The sequence below is a fragment of the Varanus komodoensis genome, unplaced genomic scaffold (genome assembly GCF_004798865.1).
Source record: "Varanus komodoensis strain SLA01 unplaced genomic scaffold, ASM479886v1 scaffold110, whole genome shotgun sequence".
Taxonomy (NCBI): domain Eukaryota; kingdom Metazoa; phylum Chordata; class Lepidosauria; order Squamata; family Varanidae; genus Varanus; species Varanus komodoensis.
The window spans coordinates 1,186,465-1,209,403 of record NW_025335318.1 but is presented as its reverse complement, the minus strand read 5'-3'; the positions used below and the strand labels follow the sequence as shown (position 1 = coordinate 1,209,403).

General features: G+C 44.2%; 1 protein-coding gene and 2 pseudogenes across 2 annotated transcripts in view; all 3 read left to right on the top strand.

Moving 5' to 3' along the window:
- LOC123018595 (olfactory receptor-like protein OLF1) overlaps positions 1–1,169 on the top strand; it is a 28,476-nt gene extending 27,307 nt beyond the window's left edge. Inside the window, exon 2 of one of the 2 annotated variants that reach the window (XM_044420854.1) lies at positions 234–1,169. In XM_044420854.1, the coding sequence (XP_044276789.1) occupies positions 234–1,169 (936 nt within the window). The remainder of the gene's footprint in view (positions 1–233) is intronic. The other variant, XM_044420855.1, reaches the window with a different exon arrangement.
- A 3,285-nt stretch (positions 1,170–4,454) lies between these two features.
- Positions 4,455–5,085, top strand: LOC123018549 (annotated as a pseudogene).
- Positions 5,086–9,838: 4,753 nt separating this feature from the next.
- LOC123018548 lies at positions 9,839–10,779 on the top strand (annotated as a pseudogene).
- Positions 10,780–22,939: the final 12,160 nt, after the last annotated feature.

Sequence of the window (22,939 nt, the reverse complement as noted above, 5' to 3'; positions counted from 1 at the left end):
TTAGCAGAAAAGGACCACAGCGCCATAGATCATCATATCCATCTTCCAGATTTGCAATGAAAACAACTGATCACATACGCGTACCATAGGTGACAAGTTGGTCTGTAGACAACAGTTACGTTAGAGCATGCTTTCCTCTGATGGTCAGAGATCACTGAATTAAGGACTCATGGGATGTACATTGGTCTTTCTCCTTCATTTTACAGGCTGCTTGTTCAGCTACCATGGCCCAGTGGAATCAGAGCACAGTGTCAGAATTCATTCTTGCAGGATTCACGGGCGATCCACTGCTCCGCATATCTCTTTTTGTGCTGTTTCTAACCATCTATGTGATCACTCTTCTGGGAAATTTTGGAATGATTGCACTGATTCGTCTTAACACCCATCTGCAAACACCCATGTACTTTTTCCTCAGCAACCTGTCTTTCTCAGATCTCTGTTACTCTTCCACTATTGTCCCCCAAGCACTGGTGAATTTCCTGGCTGAGAAGAAAGCTATTTCATTCATTGGTTGCGCCACCCAGTTTTACTTCTATGCTGTGTTTGCTACTGTAGAGTGCCAGCTACTGGCTGCCATGGCCTATGACCGCTACGTAGCAATCTGTAACCCTCTACTGTATTCTGTCGTCATGTCCAAGAAGGTTTGTCTTTGGCTAGTCCTGGCATCATACCTGGTGGGATGTGCCAATGGCATGATACACACAAATACCACCTTCCGGCTTCCCTTCTGCAGCTCCAATGTCATCAAACACTTTTTTTGTGATGTACCCTTAATTCTGGAGCTTTCCTGCTCCGACACTACGCTCAACCGCATCCTGCTTTTTGTGATCTCTTCCCTGATAGGTCTTTGCTCCTTCCTCACCATTCTTATATCTTACGTCTATATCCTCATCACCATCCGAAGGATCACCTCAACCGAGGGAAGGAAAAAAACCTTGTCTACCTGTGCTTCCCACTTGCTGGCCGTCAGCTTGTTCTATGTCACCATCCTTTTCATCTACCTGAAGCCCACCTCAAGCTACTCTGAAGGGCAAGACCAAGTTGCTGCTGTCTTCTATACCATGGTGATCCCCATGGTGAACCCTCTGATCTACAGCTTGAGGAATAAGGAAGTGCAGAAGGCCTTGAGAAGGGTAACAAAGAAGAAAGGGGTTTCCATTGACGCATGAATGATCAACTTTCTTCTGCAAGAACATTTTCTCTTATTGAGAATTAAAGCTTGCACAAGGCAGTAAGCAGCATGAACTGCTTCCAAGTGAACATGCATGACTAAGAACTTGCTGCAAATTTCAAGCATGCATGCAAGACTGGCTGCTAGTCACTGATCTCTCAGGGAGCCAGTGGTGGTGTACTCTTGCAGACCGTGGCCCTGTGCCCCTTATATGCCAGCATACAAGAAGCCTGTGGGAATTACCCTGTCTCAGTAAAACGTAGCATGAGTCACAGTCCCAGGAAAGTTTGGCATTGCATGCCATGGAAGAGGATGAACCTGAATATTTCAATTCTTCAATTCATCTACATTCGGCTGCAGTGATAGAAGTATAGCTTCCAAATCATGTAAGGTACCGGTTCTCCTCTGTTTGGCATTTGTTAGGCCCCATCTGATCTGGGCACCACAACTCAAGAAAGATGCAGACAAGCCGGAAACGGTTCGGAAGAGGGCAACAAGGATGATGCAGGGACTGGAAGCGACAGCCTATGAGGAGGGATTGACAGAACTGGGCATGTTTGCCTTGAGAAGAGAAGACTGAGGGGGGATATGATAGCAGTCGTACAGAACTTGAAAGGCTGTCCCAAAGAGGAAGGACAGGATCTCTTCTCAGTCATCCCAGAGTGTAGGACACAGAACAGCAGGCTTAAGTTACAGGAAGCCAGATTTCCACCGAACATCGGGAAGAACTTCAGCATCTGTACTGCAGTACAGCAAGGGAACCCTGACTTAGGGAAGTGGTGGGCTCTCCCTCACTAGAGCCATCCGAGAGGGATGGGTTTATTTTCTGGTTTGTTGACTTGGAGATCAATAAAGCAATTAACAGTTTGTGGTATACAGCAAGATTTATTATCATTCTGCAAAGTGAATAGTCTGCTAAGAAAGAAGCAGATTCCCTGAACAAAAATTTGAACAAAGAATTTATACTTCTACTAATATCATATAGCATGAGTGCATTTTAACCAATCACAAACATATACATGTGATCTTAATGCATGCAAAGGTATCGCTACATATCATAGTCTCACAAAAACTTCTCATATATCCTTCTTAGACTTCCTAGTGAAGTGAACCTGATTGGGGGAGACATCTAAAGCCCTCATTTGCACTTCTCCAAAATCTATTAAGTTTTCTTTTGATTAACTCTTCAGTTCTCTCACTCACTTGCCTTTCTTCCCCCACACTACTCTAATATTGTATGCTACCCACTACAAGCGGAAAGCCAAAAACAAAACGCAATAAGTAAATAAATTAATCAAGATGGATCGGGTGACTGTTATAAAAATGCCCATGTTCTTGTTTTCTTAGTTTGCTTGCTCTCACCCCAGCTTTTGGCCTAAGTAAATTTACCACACCTTGGCAAAGGAAGATTCCTAGCAGCATGGCCCAGAAGTTCCTCTTTCAGGCCTATCCACATGCAACGCTCTGGGCAAAAAGAGAGCCACTTCTGCTGCCATTCACTAAAATTGGCAGATAAGCAACTCCTTGCTTTTGGATTGAACTTGGGGAGCAGACTGGTTGTTTTTTTAATTTTTGCAGAATATTTGCATTAATTCAAATTCATGGCAAGTCACATTAACTAACACAGAGAATGAGATTTTGAATGAGATTTTGGTTAAAAAAATCCGATTCCACCCATAAACAGATGATGGAACAAAAGACACTTGGCAGTCTGCAAAACATTGGCAGAATAGAGATCACAAAATCTGCATCTCTCTGTTTTCAAGCCTCTCCATAGTTCAGTGTTTGGAAGTGTGAAACACTCACTGGAATATGCCGCTGTTTGGAACTGCACCTGGCACCCACTTCCAGCTGATGGTGGAAAAGCAGTACCTGGAATGGGCTGGTGACACCTGTGACATTGGGGCTCCATATCCAGTGCAGCATTTATCCTAAACTTCACAGGAGCTATCCATGCTTCTGAACTCTATCCTCAAGATGGTTTTGCCAAGCTCCCATAAAGCTCAGGATAAAATGGGTAAGAACCCCCTGCTGGCACAGGGGTCCCCAACCTCCCCCAGTAATACCTGAGCAGCACAAAAACACCATTCATGGGGAAAGCACCTGTCCTGCAGATGGCCGGAGAATTCCTCTGCAGCTGTGTGCTTGTGGTAAGAACAGGTGCAGGCACACTGTCTTCCTTTCCTCTCCAGGTTTGCAAATTAAATAAACAATAAAGGAATGCATGAATGATTATGAATGCTGGGATGCAGGGTTGTTGTCCCAATGGGAAGGTTGTGTGGAACCATTTCATGTGGAAGTTTCTATGAGCTTCTCTACACAAGGCATTTATTGTGCATTCAGGGTGGTTTGTGGGACTTAATGCAACATCCTCCTCCTCTAGCATTCCCCCACTCTTCCAAGTATTTATCCTGCTGCTTTTGGCATGAGGAAAAGGAGGTTTTCCCTTTCCAATGTGGAACAAACTGGAATGAGAGGCTCGGCTATTTTCACATTTCTGCGATACCACAGCACCACCTTGTGGTTGTGTAAGGGAACATACAGAAAGGCAGTGAAAGGCCTACACACAGACAGAAGAAAGTGTGTGTAAAGGGGCCCATCTTAATTCCACAAATAATCTGGAAGGAGGTACCTTGGAAAAGTGGCCAGCTAAAACCTTGAAGCAGAGGAATCTCAAGTGTTGCAGAGCAAGAGATACTGATGGCTGTCCTTGACAAAGGAATGTGTATGAAATTGACCTGAAGATCATAACCTCCCTAACCCCCACACCCATCGTTCCAGAGTCCCAGGGCAAGGACCGTTCCTAGAGTGGCTGACCTTTTTTCCTTAATTTATAGAATTGGAGCTATGCTTGTCCATCAAATTTCAATGGGTGCGGGGGAATGTTTTGTTTGTTTGCCTGTGTGTTTGCTTTATTATAGCTCTCTGTTGCCCAAATAACTGAAGTTATATGAATTCTTTGTGTTTGTTCTGCACAGTACAAGATGGGCAATTATTCAACAGTATATGAATTCATTTTTGCACTACTTGCCAATGCTCCAAAATGCAAATCCCTCTCTTCATGGTCATCTTAGTGGGATACATTATCACCCTGACTGGAAATCTGGGGATGGTCTTTTTAATCAAGATTAGATCACAATTTCATACCACCATGTTGATGTTAGTCCATCGTTTTCGATGAGGACCTTGACATCTAACGGGTTGTGAGTTGTCCACGGTGTGTCCACAGGTGGCTGATGAGGCCGATAGGGGCACAGAGTGTTCTGCCACATGTCAGGCAGACATGTCCTTTGTGGACCTCTGCTGCTTCACCATTCTAACACCGAAGATGTGATTGGACCTGGTTATGAACATGAAATCAATTTCACTGATTGGATGTGCTGTGCAGATGTAGGTTTTTTTGTTCTCATTGTGCCCACAGAGAATTTCCTCTCATCTGCTATGCTGCATGACTGGTGTGTGGCCGTTTTCAGTATGTTGCTCTACACAGTGATTATGTCACAGAATTTGTGCCCAGCTAATAATCATCCCATACCTTTTGGCATGCTCAGTGCCACAACCTGATCTTTTGACTCATTTTCTGTCACTCCTGCAGTAATAGGACTCTCCTGTTCGGACCCCAGACTCAACGAGAGGGTGCCTTCTGGCCTATCGTGCAGCTTTGGCATTGCGTCTGTGTCCGTTACCCGCATCTTCTGTGCATACATTGCCATGGCCATCCTCAGAATCCATTCCAGTGAGCGAAGGCACAGCGTTTTCTCAACCTGCTCAACCCATCTCATGGCCGTGTCTATCTTTTATGGGACTCTCTTCTTTAAATATGTGCGCCCAGCTCTACTCCAGCACTAGATGGAGACAAAATGAGCTCTCTCTTCTGCACAATGGTGATCCCCTTTGCTCAGCCTGAAAAATAAAAAGATGAAAGATGTAGAGGGGAGACTGAATTGGGGGTTCCCCACCACATTTCATACCTGGGAAACATTTGTGATCTAATTGTTTTTTCTCTTGATCTAAATATTTGAGCTGATCTAAATATTTTTCTTCTGTTGCCAGGATTGGCAGAAAATGCCCCCCCTGCCCTGCCATCCATGGGCATATTAAAAAAGGGAGATCTGTCATCTTTCTGGGTTTCCCTGATGGGACATAAGAAGGAACAAGGCCTCCAACAGAGGAGGTTTTCAGTGGGCATAGGACAATCATCATTGTGTTGCATTACCAAGCTTTTATGCCCTATGTAACAAATTGATTTATCAATATGGTATAAATTAATTAGTCAAGATTGTCATCAACAGTAATGGAAAATATTGGCTTTATTTCCAGCTCAAGCTCCTATTCCCAGTATTCTTCAGTGCCTACTTCATTTCCAGTACTTTTCAGATCTATTCCTATGTAGTGGTTGTCAACCAACAATCAGAGAACTGAAGAGTGTGAAAATGTATTTGTGCTATCAAATAATAAAAGGCTATTTGATGATCATATAAAGAGTTGAGAGATAAAACACTGAATCTAATGATAAGAGTTTTTAGGAAAAATAATTCCAGCTAAGACTTGGCAGAAACTCTGGCAAATTGGGCAAACGTAGCCTCCATATAGGTTGTACATATGTTGGTAAAACGTTAAAACTACCTGAAAGCCATGTTCCTCAGATATGTCTCAAAGGCAAAATTAAGAATATTTATCAGACAAATTCACATAGCTGAGGAAAATCTTCTTTTATAAAGGTATAAATAGACTCTGGAAGTGAATGTAGAGCAACAGGCAAACTAGGTGGAACAGTTACACCTCCCCTAACCTCCCCAATTCCTTTTATTAAGTACAACAGAGGATCTTACACTTAATGAAAAGGCAGGTTTTGTACAGTAATTAAAGCAGTTAAAGTGATAGTTTAAAACACTGAAAAAAAGGAACATTTAGAAGTTACGGGGGTGTCACTGGATGATAATTCTCTCCTAGATGAGATATATAATCTAGATACCATAGATAAGATATATAAATCTGCTGTTCGGTTTTCTCTGGATGCGCTGGGTATTAGGCATGTAGGGTGCATTCAAGCATTTCCGCAGCAGCATTTGTTGGAGATGTAGCTGATGCACCAGGTGGGAAAAGAGAGCAGTCACCCCTTTTCTCCTCTCCATACAGTGGACTAGATGGAGGCTAAGCAAGGTTTGGAAGACCTTAATATTGCAAAATTGGCACTTTTCATTACACTGGGGAGGGATTATTAAGGAAGGCTGGGCATTCTACTTTTTTTCTGACCCAGGATCTGGGAATCCAGAAATACCCCTAAGCACTAGTGAGGGGTGACAGGATTGCTCTATTACATTTATTTCTGTACTGGTTTAGAAATTCAGTATTTAAAAATTGTGGAGTCAGATGAATATATGTGTATCAGAGTGTTCCCCCTTTTCTCCTCCATTGCTCAACCAATTACGTAAAAGTGGAGTGTTAGTCTTTGTTGTGGCTGGTGCTGCGATATTCAGAAGCCCCTCATAATGTGAGGCCCTAAGCTATGGTTTACTTAGCTTGGGCCTAAATCCAGTAGTGTTTGGACCTGTTGAGTGGCGCACTGGAGGGAGCCATATAATGTGAACAGTTGACGGCAAAAGAAGAAGGGGATGGCAGAGGATGAGGTGGCTAGATGGAGTCACTGAAGCAGTCGGCGTGAGCTGAAGTGCGGGGGATGGTGGAGGACAGGAAGGCCTGGAGGAGTGTTGTCCATGGGGTCGCGATGGGTCGGACACGACTTCGCAGCTAAAAACAACAACCAATCACCCTCCAGATTCCAAGCATTGCAAGCATCCAATTGAGTGCAGGAGGGAGCTGAAGCAAGGAAGGCCTCTGTGTCCCTGCACCCTGCAAAAGGCAGAGATCCCTTATTGGGCATTTATGTCCTTTGCCTACCCTGGAGGAGGAGGGGCTGAGGGAGCACTGAGCTTCCTTATATCCTGCTGGAGCCTCAGTCCTCTTTCTCTGCCCCCTGGAATGCCCCAGCCCCCAGCACTGGCTCCAAAGTCCAGCCTCAGAGCACAGCTGGCACAGGAAGAACCACTCTGGCTGCAAGGAGGTGGGAAGGACACATTTCTGAGATCAGAGCTAGGACTCCAACTTTTCCCATGGCCCTCTAGGCAGCATCCGGCATCCATAGGGCTGCATTCTAAGCATACAAAGCTCTCTGTGAGCCTGTGGCTCCAATGTGCTCTTTGCATGTGTGTCATCGAATATTCCAAGTAATGTTTTTGTTCTGAAAGGGGATCTTCAAAGAACATTCCAGCAGAATCCACTCCCATTACTGAAAGCATTAAAGTAATTGCAATTGCCACCTGAGAGCAGATCCGCTGGGAGGATGCAGTCCCCGGTTCAGGTTCTCGGTAAAAAGTCTCTCCAGAATACTGTTGCTTCAGAGATACTCATTTGCTCACCACAGGCAGTTCAGTGATATTGAAGACTGGGTAAATGTCATAATGACACTCTGTTTCAGCTGTCTTTTCCATCTTTCTGCAAGATATTGCAACTTTGACAGTGAGTGGAGAAACTATTCAATTTCATGCTCGTCCTCAACCAAACGCCAGAGTAAATCCAAGACAAGAATTTCAAAATAACTGAAAAAGTGCTACCAGGTCATCAAAGAATGGGTAGGTTAAAGCCCATTTCTAGTTTGTTTTTAAATGGCTTTAAAATGACACTTTATCCAATTGAACAGAACAAACTTCCTAACCCACACCCGCATGATGTGCCCTCTACTCACAGTCCCTTTCATTTCCCCACTGGCCACATCAGATGAGAAGCAGAAGTCAAATCCCTTCTGATCCCTTCAACCCTCCCTTTCATCTTTGCCCTGCTCCTCAACTCTGCTGGCCCAAGTCAACCAGGTTATAAAAGAAGGACTACTTCACGGGGGCCCATATTGTATGTACACCTAAGTATTGAAGTAAAAGAGATGCCGTATGAAAGCTATAACTGAGCAGATGGGAATAGAAATGTAAATAGGGTTCGTTGTCATAGTTTCCCTCTGGAACATGGAAATTTCATTTTTGAGAGACATCCCAATCTGCAATACCTGGGGATGCCTGAGGCAAGCCATGATAATTAATTTTTTTCATTATTATTATTATTATTATTATTATTATTATTATTGTGAGGACATAACTATAAAATGCAGGATTCACAAGGCAGAAATCTGTGCATAATTACACAAAGAGGAAGGAAATCAGAGCCTGTTTTGAGCTCAATGGGCAGATGGTTTAGGTTTCAAAAACTTTCATAAATGAACTTGTAAGAGAGGAGCTCTGAAGGAATTTTAGCAAACATTTTATGGTAGTCCCTTGAGATATATTTATTATTGTTTTGGTGCTTTACAGCCTTGGAAATATGCATAGTTCTCAACAGGAAACATTTGCATCATAGCCTCTCTATTCTAAACATGTCCAGGATGGACCAAATGTTTTTAATGTGAAAATGAAACAAGAATATTTTCCCACAGTGGTAAAGTTCAAAGAAACTGACCAAGTTCTAAACTACTGTATAATTATTTTTTAGAGTGATGGTACTTAGAATAAGTTTATCCAAAACATGTCATTTCTGTACTCATATAGCTAAAGATTGTTAATTTTGAAAAATTTTGCTATACCACCAATTCAAATTTACTTAAAATATAATTAGAATGTGAGAAAGGAAGATGCTGTTGCAACAAAAGAAAAAAGTCAGTTTTGGATGCTACAGCAGCTTTACCTATTCAAGTTTATTTCCATTTATTCTGTATGATTAAGGTATTAGAACAACAGAATCCTTTGACTGAATTCATTTGTCCATACTCAAGGGATGAGTGTGGGTTGTTGAACTATGGGTTGCTCATGAAACATGGGCTGTCACTGAAATGTTGGGTTATTGTCTTGTGTAGACCCACCAAACCATGAAGAGAGCCCAGGATCTGTTGTTGGGTTGTGAACTGTGGCTAACAAACCATGATTTGTTAATGTGGCTGGCTGGGTTTAGGTAACACAGTAGTCCATGTTCAGGAGCAGCCCACAATACAACAACAACCCACACTCAACAGTTCTGGTGATGTAGCAGAACAGCAAAACTACAGGACAAGTGTTTTTATGGGACTATCTTTTATGGGACAGGTGTTATGGTTGGGTTTTGCTTTGCTTTCACAAAGATACTAGATTTCCCCTGCTCCAAATCCCACTGCAAAATGGATTTTAAAAACTGGAAGTAAAGCTGAATGCTGACATCATCTAAAGCAATTCTAAATGACTGTGAGTAAGAAATGTGGGTACAATGAAAGCCTCTAGAAAAGCTCTTTCATTTTTTCCACACTGTCTGCCATTCTCTCTCCCTCCCTCCCTCCCTCCCTCCCTCTCTCTCTCTCTCACGCACACACACACACACACACAACCTACTCTTATATTCATGCTAAAAATGGCCTTCCAAATGCATTTCTAATTATCCATGAGCCTTGAACCATTTACAAAAACATAAAGGAAAAAGCTTCACCTCATCTTCTTGAGGAGCTGATTCAAGTGCAAAAGCCCCACTCTAGATATTGCTGTTATTTTCCCCTTAACTGAGGGGAACTAGAACATACTTCCCACACCAGCTTTAAAGGAGAAGGGGGAGTATATAGAAAGTATGCTAATTTCTTTTTCCTGCTCAATATAGGGAGATATGGCCGTGGAAAACCATACCACAGTCTATAAATTCATTTTTGTGGGATTCACTGACTCTTCAAAACTGCAGATCCCTCTCTTCATATTTTTCCTAGTGGTATATCTTATAACCCTGAATGGAAATCTTGGGATGGTCTTTTTAATCAGAGTTACCTCACAACTTCACACCCCAATGTGAAGCAACCTGTCCTTCGTAGACCTCTGCTACTCCACTGTTGTCACACCCAAGATGCTAATGGACCTGGTTGTGAGGAGAAAAACTATATCATTGATCGGATGTGCTTTACAGATGTGGTTTTTTGGACTCTTTTTAGCCACTGAGTGTTTCCTCTTGGCATCAATGGCATACGACCGGTATGTGGCCATTGCTAATCCACTACTCTATACAATGATTATGTCACAAAACTTTTGTGCTGGACTGGTAATCATTCCATACCTTTTTGGAGTGGTGAATGCCGCAACACACACCACCTTATCTTTTCAACTAATTTTCTGTCACAGCAACATCATCAACCATTTCTTCTGTCTGATGACATCCCTGCAGTCATCTCTCTCTCCTGCTCAGACACTCAGCTCAACAATATGGTGCTTCTGGGGCTATCTTGTACCTTTGGTGTGCTGAGCACTTCTATTATCATCATCTCTTATACGTATGTTCTCGCAGCCATTCTGAGAATCCGCTCCAAGGAAGGCAGGCGCAAGGCCTTCTCTACCCACTCAACCCACCTCACAGTTGTATCCATCTTTTACAGGGCTCTCAGCGTTATATACGTGCGTCCCAGCTCCAGCTCACTGGTAGGTGAAGACAAGTTGGTCTCTATGTTCTACACCGTTATTATCCCCATGCTGAACCCGTTAATCTATAGCCTGAGGAACAAAGAGGTGAAGGATGCACTGAAGAAATTGACTGGAAGGGCAGGGAAGCTTCCTGTAGAATAGAAAGCAAATATGGGATTCAATTATTCCTGGCTGGAAGAGAAGCCATAAATCTCAGGCAATACAAAGAACAGAGCCTTTTATTTTATTTATATATATATATATATATATATATATATATATATATATATCAAGAATATATCAATTCCAGACAGCACAACACTGTGCAAGCTTTAAAAATAAAAGATGCTAAATTGGCCACATCTTTTTTATTGTTCATTTTATTGTTTTCCAGGTTAGGGCTTCAAGATTACAGTGATAAAAGTTAATCTACTTAACACTGAGCAGTCTAACAATCCTGAAATGAAGGAGTGCAAGGGATTGCCTGCAGGAAACATTTATCCTGCAGTTTGCTGAGGTTTCACATTCTGTCTACATCGTGGGAGGAAATGCCACCCCTTTAACATGATTTTTCTGCCTGGAGGTTAATTGTTGTGCCTTCCTATGTGTTTTATTAAACAACCACAAGGTGGAGCTGCAGGACAGTGCAATTTCCAAAAAGAACAAAAACCCTAGCAATTTTCTAGTGCTTAGCAGATTTTCCTCATTCTGAAAAAGGTTGGAATGCACAGAAGACCTGAAGGATGACAATATCAGGAAAGGGTCCTCAAGCTCCCTGAGTGAGGGATGATGAGAGCACATTGAATGCTTTGTGCAGAGAAGCCCTAAGACCACACCAATTAAACCTCCGGGGGTACATTACAGGGGCTTAACCAAGGTTTGGCTCTCATCTTCAGAACTCAGGTGACCTTTTGACAATCAATGACTGTGCACACCAATGCCATACTGGTTTTCTTACAAGGATCACTTCTGAGACAATACCTCTCAAGGGACAATTGCTCAGTAAAGTCATTAGTAGACCTCACAGGGGCAGAAATCATTCATCCAAGTGACCTATCTCAAATGAAAAGGTATTTGTCAATGCAAGCACATTATTTTCAGGTTTTTTAAAGAAGAAATATAACTGTTGACTTTGCTGTCAGTCAGGGATCCTTTGTTCAACACTTCCAGCACATAACTCCCATGGAGTACCTAGCTAGAAATTTCATATACAAATCCCAAGGTCCGGAGGAGTTCTCCTTAGATCAAGAGCAATTCCATCTCCACCAGGAAACCCTGAAATGACACAATGTTATCTGCCATGGTCGCCCAGAAGAAGAAAATTCCAGGGGGAGCAAACACTTTATTGTTGCCAGATGATTTAGAGATGCTCTGAAATCAAAACCAAGCTTGAGGGCAGCATGGATCAGGGCAGGGATGGGAAAGCGTGGCGCACCCAGACTCCAAAGCATCCTCCTTCCATTCTCTCCCTTCCTTACAGCTCATCAATACACCAACCTGCCACAGCGGGACCGAGACCACACTGCTCCCTGTGTGCAAGGAAGCCCACTAACATGGCAGTTCACTCCTCCTGGAGTGTAAGCTATGCACACTTTAGTGGCACACAGTGCACACTGGTAATATGCAGCCAACAGCTAGCTTCAGTCACATCTCATATTGCCCCTGATGACAGGAAGTGCACGAAACTCTGAAGACTAAAATGGTTCAGGATTATCAGGTCTAATATCAGTGCAGGACAGGCCTGGAAAAATGTCCCTACAGGAAGAGAGGCCATCCTCCAAGGCAGTAATTGGAGCAAGGAATGAATTACTTCCAGAGAACAAAGCACAGGAACTGACATTTAAAACAACTCATTCTTTATTCTCAGAAAAGGGCAAACGCACATGAATAAGGTGACAACGCAACTGGGGGCAAGGGTCAGATTTCCCTCAGTGGGTCAGATGATGCCAGCACTTACTGACACTGCCCCATTTTGCCCTGCGCCGAGCAGAGGGGTGGGTGGATTTCCATGCCTTTTAGCACAGAGAATGGGGCACTGCCATCCCTGGGGCAGAACAGCCGTTCTCCCCAAAGCTGGCTGAGTCCCTTTGTCTTGAGCACTCTCCTTTAATTTGGGTGGATATGGTGTGTCTTTAACTTCTTGGTATTTCCCTCTCTTTCTCTCAGTATGTAATGCTGCCACCAGGAATTTAATCCCAATTAACTTCTCCCTCAATACTGTACCCAATCTACAAGGCACCTTTATTGAACTATGTGGTCCTGAGGATGATACACTGATTTTCCAACTGCCGGTGATGCTGAGTAGCAAAATAGAACTTTATTTATACAAGAAGAGTTTTGGTCTCAATATGCTCAGTAACTTATTTCCTTAGAAAGTAGAACAATGTATAACAACTTCTAACTGAGGTATATCACTCTTCCGTTTTACAAATACTCCGCACACACAGATCCTCCTTTTTCTCCTGCACTCAGGTTTCTGGCAGCTTCTATCTCTCGCACCCTTATAATACTAGACAATATTGGGTTTTGACTCCCCCTAGTCACTAACATGTCCCCCAAGTATTCTACTTCCTTTGAAACTTAAATGCCTTTCACAGCACTCTATGAGATTCTAATGAGAGGGCTGCCTCTTCAGGCACTGACTGACCAGAGCGGACTGTCAACTGCTGACTGATAACTTTCTGTCTCCTCACACACTTCCAAGCTCTGCCCACACTCACAGTCACCAACCAATCAGCTCACTCCCCCCCCCCCCCTCTTCTGAAATTTAGCAACATTTAAAGGAACACACACACACAACACTTGAGCCAACACTCGCTGCCTGGCTTCACACGATATGTGCATTCCCCACAGGGCGCAGCATGTGCCATGTGAAGTCACCTAGACAGCACAGGGGAGAGCAAATGCTCCTCAGCAGAAATCCTGATTTCACATGCCACATGTTATTCCCATGGGATAAACCGCTGTGCCAGCACTGGGAAGGACCGCTCAAATGTCCCTTCCAGTGTTATCGGAGTGGCTTTGTGCAATGCACACAAGTTCCCCCGTAAACTGTCTTGTTCCCCAAGTCATACTAGGTAAGAATTGAAGCAATAGGATATGGGATGCAGCAGCAGCGGAAGTAGATCAGAGCACAACTGCAGGTGCTCAGGTACAGACTGCGGGCTCAGGTTCAGGACCATGGAGAGCAATCTTGCCTCCGGCTGGCCAAGGCAAGGCACACCAGCACAGGCTAGAGCAGGGGTCCTCAAACTTTTTGAATAGGGGGCCAGTTGAAAGGCTGCGGAGACCGTCACGGGCCAGTGAGGCGGGGGTGCCTGAGGGTGCAGGCTGGTGAGGTGCCGTCAGGTGCGTGCCAAGCAGCATCGGGCATGCGTGGGGTGGCTCGCTTGCTCGGAGATCTCCCAGCAAGTCCAAAACCACCTCCGAGCGAGCGAGCAAGTGAGCCACCACCTCCCTGCCCGTGCTGCGAGGCAGCGGTGCGCACATGCGTATGGGAGGCAGGTGGCAGCTTGCTCGCTCAGAGACCATCAGAAGGAAGGCCATGGCGGGCTGGATCCGTCCCACGGGCCATAGTTTGAGGACCCATGGGCTAGAACAATCGACAAGGCTGTATAAGCAGGCTTTGTGGGGGTTCTACTTCCTCACGTGCAGCATCTTGCCCTTCAAATGACCAGTGCCCTTCCCTGCAAGGACCATCTTCCCTGGGGTGGTGAGGGGAGTGAGAAAGCAGTTGAAGGATGCCCCACCCCCGGACCTCCTTGACCAAGGGTAGAGGACAGTGGGGCCTTCTGAGGATTGAGAGAGCACAGTGCAGGATCCAAGGTGGCAGCCCTGATTCTAGCTTGTCCTCAGGTTCATTGGTATTAGAATCCTCCATCTCAGAGGGGTTTTGATGCTGCACCATGACAGAAAGGGGCCGACCATGGCAGAAATTGTGCAAACTTTCTGGAGTGCAGCACCTTAGAAGTAAAGGTGCAAGCAAAGGCCAGGGATGCCCTACTCTGGCCTTGCAAATACGTAAGTAGAGAAATACACCTTAATGAAGCTCAGTGTTGTCTTGAGGTAGGAGTCTGATCCTATTTGCTGCTCCTGCCTGTGCTGCCTCTCAGCCATTCTGTTTCAAGGGGTAAAAAAATCAGAGGCACACAAAGCCGTATTAAGGAATTGCTATATTTAACCATCTGTCTTGCTCCTAACACCCCAGGGCCTTGCTTCCAAGAAGAACAGAAACATTTCACAACTGTTCACTTGTTTGGTTGTTGCTGCACAATTTTGCTTCTCAAGACAAGGCATACAGAGAATTACATTTAGCACCTGAGCTTTCGGATTTTTCAGAGATGACATTGCACATTCCCAGAAGGAGCTCTTCCTTCCTTGCTTACAACCTCTCCAGAGACTCTCCAGAGCAGTTACAAGTTGCAAAGTTGCCACATCAAAGACTCTGTTCTCCATCTACAAGGACACGTGTGGGAAAGCTTTTCAGAATAAAGAATGTCCCTGTGCCCTGTACAATTCCTTCCCCTTCCCCTTTCCTTTCCCTTTTGCACTCAACATTCTGTGGCCGCTGGGCTCTCGCAGTCCACATGGGGCTGATGCTGGGATCTCGTGCTGATACCTTCCTCCCCCTTCTCGGTGCCCCTGTTTAGGATCCGCGCTTATCAGCATTTTCCACCTGTGTTCACTATTAGAAGGAGTGATGATATGGAAATGTGAACATCTTGAGAGTCCTAACACCCCAGGGCCTTGGGTGCTTGACCAAGCTTGCTTTTCTTACCATGGGTTGGGGAAAAGGGAGGCAAGGATCACATTGTGACAGAAAGCCATATGTCTCTTAGGTTTGTGAAAGATTCAAAAGCTTGCATTATGATAAAGAGAACCCTTTATGTCATAATCACGCTCGCATGATTATTCTGGGGTTACAATAGGGATCTGTGCCATAAAGATGTAAAAAGCGTGCTTCTAAACCTCAAGTGCTCATACCAGATAGGCCTGATGGGTAGCAACTTTTCAGCATGCATCCACTGCATGCTTGGGGACAGCCACCTGCCCTGACAGCCTCAGTAAGAGAGACATGGCTCAGAGTGGCTTGATGCTTATTTTACATATTCTTTCCTACTTTCTTTACAGACCCAAAAAGCATCTCAAAGGAAATCGCACCATCGTGCCTGAGTTCATCCTTCTGCGGCTCACTAGCTCCCCAGAGCTTTACATCCAATGTGTCATAGTCTTCCCAACGGTGTGCCTCATCACCCTTGTGGGGAATCTTGCGATGATCCTGTTAATTAATATTGGTGCCCAATTTCACACCCTCATGTGCTTCTTTCCCAGCAGCTTTTCCTTTGCTGACTTTTGCTATGCTTTGGTTGTCACCACTAAGATGCGGATGGATTTTGTGGGAACAGCAAAACTATTTCCTTGACTTGGGATGCAGCAGAGTGGCTTTCTGGTGTCTTTGTTGCCACAATGTCATGTTTCCCTTTGATGGCGTATGATCATCATGTAGCTATTTCCAAGGCTCTTCTCAATATATTAAGTACAGAAAAGTTTGTGACCAGCTAAAAGCTGGAACATACCTTGTTGTTGAACTCACCAGTGCTACACACAAGTTTAAGTTCCCAGTCAACCTTCTGCAAGTTCACAATCAACCATTTCTTCTGTGACATCACTCTCCTGTTCTGACATGGAATTCAACAGGATTGTGCTTTTTGGTCCCCTCTGCACCTGGCATTTTCATCAGGAATATTTTTACGATTTCCACTATCTTCATCTTTGCTGCTATCCCGAGTATACACTCCCATGAGGCAAGGGGAAGGTTTTCTCCATATGCTCCTCCCACTTCACGGCTGTTACTGTTTGCTTTGGGACTCTCTTTTTTATATACAGTCAACGCAGCTTTGAATCTTTCATAGATGAAGATCATAGATACTCTACACTGTGGTGATTTCCATGTTGAGTCCCTTGATTTACAGCCTGAAAAATAGGGAGGTGAACAATGCCATGAAGAGAGTGATCAGGGATATAAGGTCATTGTTTCTGGCAGGAAAAGGGGAAATACCTTTTCCAACTATTTATATTTGAGGTATTCCTTGCACACTCTCTGTATGCATAGATTATGGCTATGTATAGATCAAGTTCTAAAAATAATTTTGCAAACATTTGGAAAGCTGTTTATTTCCTCCATGTTTAACATTAAAGGAGGAAAGGCAGGAGATGTGGGGAGAAGTGCTATGAGATCCTCCTGAGCATAAAAGAAGTTGTGTCCTGAAAAGCAAAGCACAACGTCACAAGCATGACCAGCCAACAGCCTCCACCAGCCAACCATGGGTGACCCTAACTCGGGCAATACTAGTGGAGAGGAGACCCTAATTAGAGGGACATTCCAAATAGAGAACTCCAAGCACTAACCATCAGAAGGCCTCATGCTGCAGTTCAGTCTTCTTTTCCTTGACAGATTTTCTGCAGTAAGAGAAAGGATGGAAAAAGCACGGAGGAAATACAGGCGAGTTGTGAGTGGGAGACTTCCTGTGACTGGAGTGTCTGGACTTTCTGTGAACGAAGAAAGGCAACGCGCAATGGAGGCCTCGTCTTGCACTGCCTCCCTGGAAAAGGGCTTCAGGCAAATAATGCTGAAATGGAGCAAGCTGGGACATCAGACATAAAAAAGGGGATAACGTGTTTACATGGTTCGTGGCTAAATAGTCAAGCATCACGACAAATAAGTAACTTTTGCAGTATAAGAACCATGTGTGGCACTCACATAGATTCATGGGTCGTGGGACTATTGGTCAAGGAGGGGGTTCTCTGAAAAGCCACTCCTTGCCTGCCACTTCTCTCCCAAACCCACCTCTGAGGCCCAACTGAGATGATACCGGTGTTCCTTGGTTTGCCCTCGCATGGATACTCTTGGTGGGGCCGTGGGTGACCTCATACATGGAGGCACTTCCCAGATTCACCTGTTGTTTCCTAGCTGGGACTGGGTGGTGGCACTGGTGGGTGGGGCCACGAATGGGAGAGGGACTGCCAGATGAGCATGTAGACTCCTGCCCAGTCTCAGAGATCGCTTGGATGGTTTCTCATTCACAGGTACCCATCCCAGTGGAAGCCAAAGAGATTCAGGCCAGAACACGTTGGAGGCGATCTTTAACCCCATGCCTTGCTCTTTGCAGAGAGAGGCAAACTGCTGGTTTGCGAGGATAGGAATTTGCAGAAGGAAAGCATGAGGTCAGTCCCAGTCAGGGACATGTTGGGAGGGAAAGCCTAAAGATTCCTCCGCCCCGGCTTACCCAGCATACAATCATGTTAAAGTACAGTCAATGGTTTGTTGGATGAATTCAGGTTTCCAGGGTCTGATGAACTCCATCCTAGAGTGATAAAGGAACTGGCAGATGTCCTCTGAGAACCACTCTGTATTTTCTTTGAGAAAGCACTGAAGGCAGGGGAAGTGCCAGACAACTGGAGCAGGGCCTTCAAGAAAGGAAAAAAGAAGAACCTGGGAACTACAGAGCAGTCAGTCTGACATCAATTCCTGAGGAAATTCTGGAGCAGATTGGAAAGCAGTCAGTCTGCAAACACCTTGAAAGCGATGCAGTGATTACTAGAAGCCAACATGGATCTCTAAAGAGGAAATCCTGCCAAATTAAGCTGAGTTCATGTTTGATTGGGTAACCTCATACACAGAACCTCAACCTTTGGCTGGGTGTGGAAATGCTGTAGACATAATCCATCTTGACTTTTAGCAACACTTTTGACAAAGTGCCCCATGATATCCTGCTTAGCAAACTAGCAAAAAGTAGGCTACATGGAGCAACTATCAGGTGGATTCAGAGTTGCCTACAGAATCAGACTCAATGCTCATCAATGGCACCTTCTCAAGCTGGGGAAAGATAACAAGTGCAGCCGGAGCGGTCCTGGGCCCAGTGCTCTTCATTTTCATTAATGTCTTGGGTGAGGAAGTGCAGGGAATGATTATTAAATTTTCAATTTGCACAAAACTAGATGGAATAGCGAATATCCTGGAAGACAGAAATAAGATTCAAGGTTATCTTGATAAGTTGGAACATGGGCTGAAAACAACAAGATGAAATCCAGTCAGAGCAAATGGCAAATTCTGCACTGAGGAAAAAGAAACCAAATGCATTGTTACAAGATGGGGAATACTTGGCTCGCTATACTGCAAGTGAGAAGGATCCTGGAATTGCTGTAGATCACAAGCTGATTTGAGTCCACAATGTGATGGAGCTGCAAAAAGGACAAATGCTATTTGAGGCTGCATTGATGGAAGTGTCACTTCCAAATCCTGGGAAATACTGGTTCTCCTTTACTCAGCACTGGTTAGGCCTCATCTGAGGTGCTATGTCCAGTTCTGGGCACCATGCTTCAAGAAAGGTGCACAAAAGCTGGAAAGGGTTCAGAGGAGGGCCACAAGGATGATCCGGGGACTGGAAACAAAGCCCTGTCAGGACAGACAGAAAGAAATGGGAATGTTTATCTTTGAGGCGAGAAGACTGAGGGGAGATATGGTACACTCAACAAGTACTTGAAAGGCTGCCACAAAAAGTAAGGGCAGAATCTCTTCTTGGTCATCCCAGAGTGCAGGACATGGAATAATGTGTTCCAGTTACAAGAAGCCAGATTCAGGCTAGATATCAGGAAGTTTCCTGACTGTTAGAGCAGCGTGACAATGAAACTAATCACCCTGAGAGGTTGTGGGCTCTCCCATACTAGAGGCATTCAAGATGCAACTGGACAGCCACCTGAGAGGGATGGCTTGACTTGGAGTCCTGCACTGAGCAGGTGGTTGGACCCAGTGGCCTTCTGGCCCCTTCCAACTCTTGTGCAAAGGATAGGCAAAGCATGATGGAAATACCACATCCAAATTGGCCCTAAACCTCTTTTCTGCCACTAAAATTTTGAGAGCCAGTCTGATATAGTGATGTTGGGCTGAGACTTGGGAGATCTGGGTTCTAGTCCCCACTCAGCCACGAAGCATATACTCTTACTTTGGACCAGTCACATGCTGGCAACCTAACCTACTTCATGGGGTTATTTTTGTGAGGATAAAAATGGAATGGAAGAGAATTTGCAAGCCACACTAGGTTCCTCACCAGAGGGAAAAAAGGCTGCTATAGAAATGCAATGTAATAATAAGGCAAACATGCAGGATCCTGTGGGAAAGGGGGCTTGGGTGATAGGCTATAGCTTTTTAATTCTTGTCTATAAAATTATATTTAAATAGTTAAGCAGAAAAAGAAAAAATTGCAGGGCGTATTTAAACAGATAGAAAAATAATTGGTTAATGAAAAATTCAAGCTAGTTAAAGGAGCATCCGACTTCACAGAGAGCATTCCGCTTCAGCGTTGCTCTTCAGACTTATGGGAACTGAAATTTCTCTAGCATAAAATACCTGAGGAGGCTGGCATGAGCAGGTGGTGGGTGAGAGAGGTTTAGGCATTAGCTCCCAACATCGGCCTGCGAAGTAGTTCTAAAATCGCTATCAGAAAAATGATAAATGCTGCTTTGGGACAAGGTCACTGGGCCCACTGTGCTTTGTCCTGCACTGTTGCTGCTTCCTGTCTCTTTTTCCTCAAAATAAGAACAAACATTCACAAAGTCACCTTAACATTCTGGACTCAGTAAAGGCTGTTTGAGGTGAGTGATCAAATGCTGAAGAGGAAGAAAAGCAACAACAGTGTTCGCATTAATCACAGATGAACATTATCACGCCAAACACCTTGTCATCGACTTCCAAACCATCCTACCATTTGCACTATAGCAGAATCAGTCACTGCTGTATAATTACACCCCAAAGAACAGCTTGTACGTTCTCCCCTAGGGCTTTATGTGCAAACATTATAGATACTTGGCAAGATTTGCAGCTACTTTCCTGGAATCCTACACTCTGCTCCGTGAGATTTATTTATATGATCAGGTGCACCAAAGTACTTTTAGAGGTTGTTGATTTCAGGTTGCTGCTGTTCATCAACAACTCTTGGTTACACAAGCAGGGAATTGACAGATGTTTTGCAAGGCCACAAGTTGTCCATCTCTGACCTAAGTAGCATACACTTTGACCCTGAAACCAAGAGTGGAGAAGCTCACAGCCACATGCTTTGGCCCATTTGGATGAAGTCTTGCAGGCAAGCTGAAATTATTTATTCATTTATCCAAAATAGCTTCAAATCATTCTTCATCCTAATAGGTACTCGTACCAGGGCAGTATACAAAGGACATGTCCAAAACAAGCATACCAAAATTAAATACAGTAATATTATTTTAAACCCTAATCCAGTAAAACAGATGTCAAAACAGTTAGCAGTCAGCACTTGAATGCCTGGGCGAACCAAAAGGGTTCAATGTGGTGCAGTGTTGGTGGCAGCCATAACTCTGTGGGGTTTTCCCCAAAATTATCCTCCATTTATCCTCAAATGGTTTGATATTCTTTGGAGAATGCCGTGCTGCGACTTACATCAACCAATGTGAGAAATGATAGGTGATGATGTAGATCAGGTCCAGCAACAGACTTGTTCTGCGTCCAGGGTATTAGTGACCCTGAAAGGTGCTTTCTTCCTTGGAAAGGGCAGGAAATGAAAAAGTTATTATTTATTGCAGCCAAAGCACCTTCATATGAAAACATTATTTTTCAATACAATTAGGGTCCTTGCACAGTGGAAGAAAGATAATTGCAACTCATCTCCTGACAGTGCAAGTGTCGTCTCAAAGCTCCAGGCTAAAAAAGCTCAGAAGAATATTAAGGTGATTGTCAGTGCAGTGATAGGGGAGAAGCCGAGAAATTCTCACCTGGAGGATACGCTGTACAATCCTGTAAATGTCTACTCAGAAGTAATCCCTGTTAGATTCAATGGGACTTACTTCCAGGTTAGTGTGCATAATATTGTAGCCTGAAGCATTTGAAAAATGCATCAGCGAGACTGAAGAAAGATCGCATTGGGGGAAGGAGAAATAAACAGAATATTCCATCCCATGGTATTAAAGTGGTTGGAGTATTTATGGGGAAAGATTTCCAGAAAAAAAAAGTTAAAGAGGCAAGAGAGTTACTAAGACATAGGGCTATGGGAAGGTTAGAGAGCAGTTTCACATTTGGTTCAAATGGCACTATGTAGATAGTCTCATAAAGTAGATTTTCTTCCCCCTTCATTCAGGAGGGCTGTCAACTCCTCTTAGCCTGGCAGTGCTCCTGCTTTCCAGTGCTCCTGACCTGTTCCAGTGTCATGTCAGTCTTTAACTTCTTAACTTGGGCAAAATGAATGAATTCAACAGCAAAGAATTTGGGGTGAAAGGGGTACTTAAAAAAAAAAAGGCAAGAAAATGCCTGCTGTTTTATGTCTGCGGCTTTAAGAAACTCCTTGAATCAGAAGGCCTAAGGAAAAATTCCACAGCTGGAGTCAAAAGCTGGAAATATGGGCCAGTGGTGCCACTGTGTTGCTGGTGCCCTGGGAAGCCAGCACTTGCTCCAGCAGCTGAAACTTGCCCGAAGTGGCATTTCTGAAATGGAGCGAGTCAGAAGAACCCACAGAAGGCAGCTCTGCTGGCCTCCCCATTCCAGCTGCAGCCCGTGTCCAGGGATGCTTCCTGTTGCTGTAGCAGTTGGTCCCACTAGCACGTCCTGAGGCGAGCTGGGTGACGGCCAGCCCTGAATGCCATTGATGGAAGACTGCCTCACCTCAAGGGGGGACTCTGCACTAGAGCCCCTGCCGTCTCTCAGCATCCATGCAAACTGCATCCCCACCGCTGGGGCACACGCTGGTGACTGCAGTAGTTTCCATGGTGTTGAAAATGGATTGATTGGTTGATTGCATGTGTATGCCACCCCATAACCAAAAATGTGATTGCATGTCACAGAAATGCATCTGTGGAAGAAGTAGGAGCAGTTGGAAAAGGTGCCTCTAAAGAAGAAATGGCCCTTTAATAAATACTATTTATTATTATTATTATTATTATTATTATTTGCATTTATATACCACCCTAGTAGCCCAGAGGGCTCTCTAGGTGGTTTACAAACATTAAACCTACCAATCCTAAACAAATAAATAAATTCGCTATACTACAACAGTAAAAAATACTTAAAATGAATTAAATAAATATAGCATTAAAATTAAACAACTTTAAATTAACTACTTTCCCCTCCATCATTAGCACTGCACAGAAATGAATGAATGAACATGTGCAGATTTTTTTTTTTTTTAAGAAGAAGAAAGGCCCTCACAAAACAGGAGTGTGGGGAGGAAAGAGGGAGAGGCTGTGGTGCTGCTTGTTGTCATCCTTCCACCTCCCATGGGTTGGAGCCAGCAGGACCAGCACC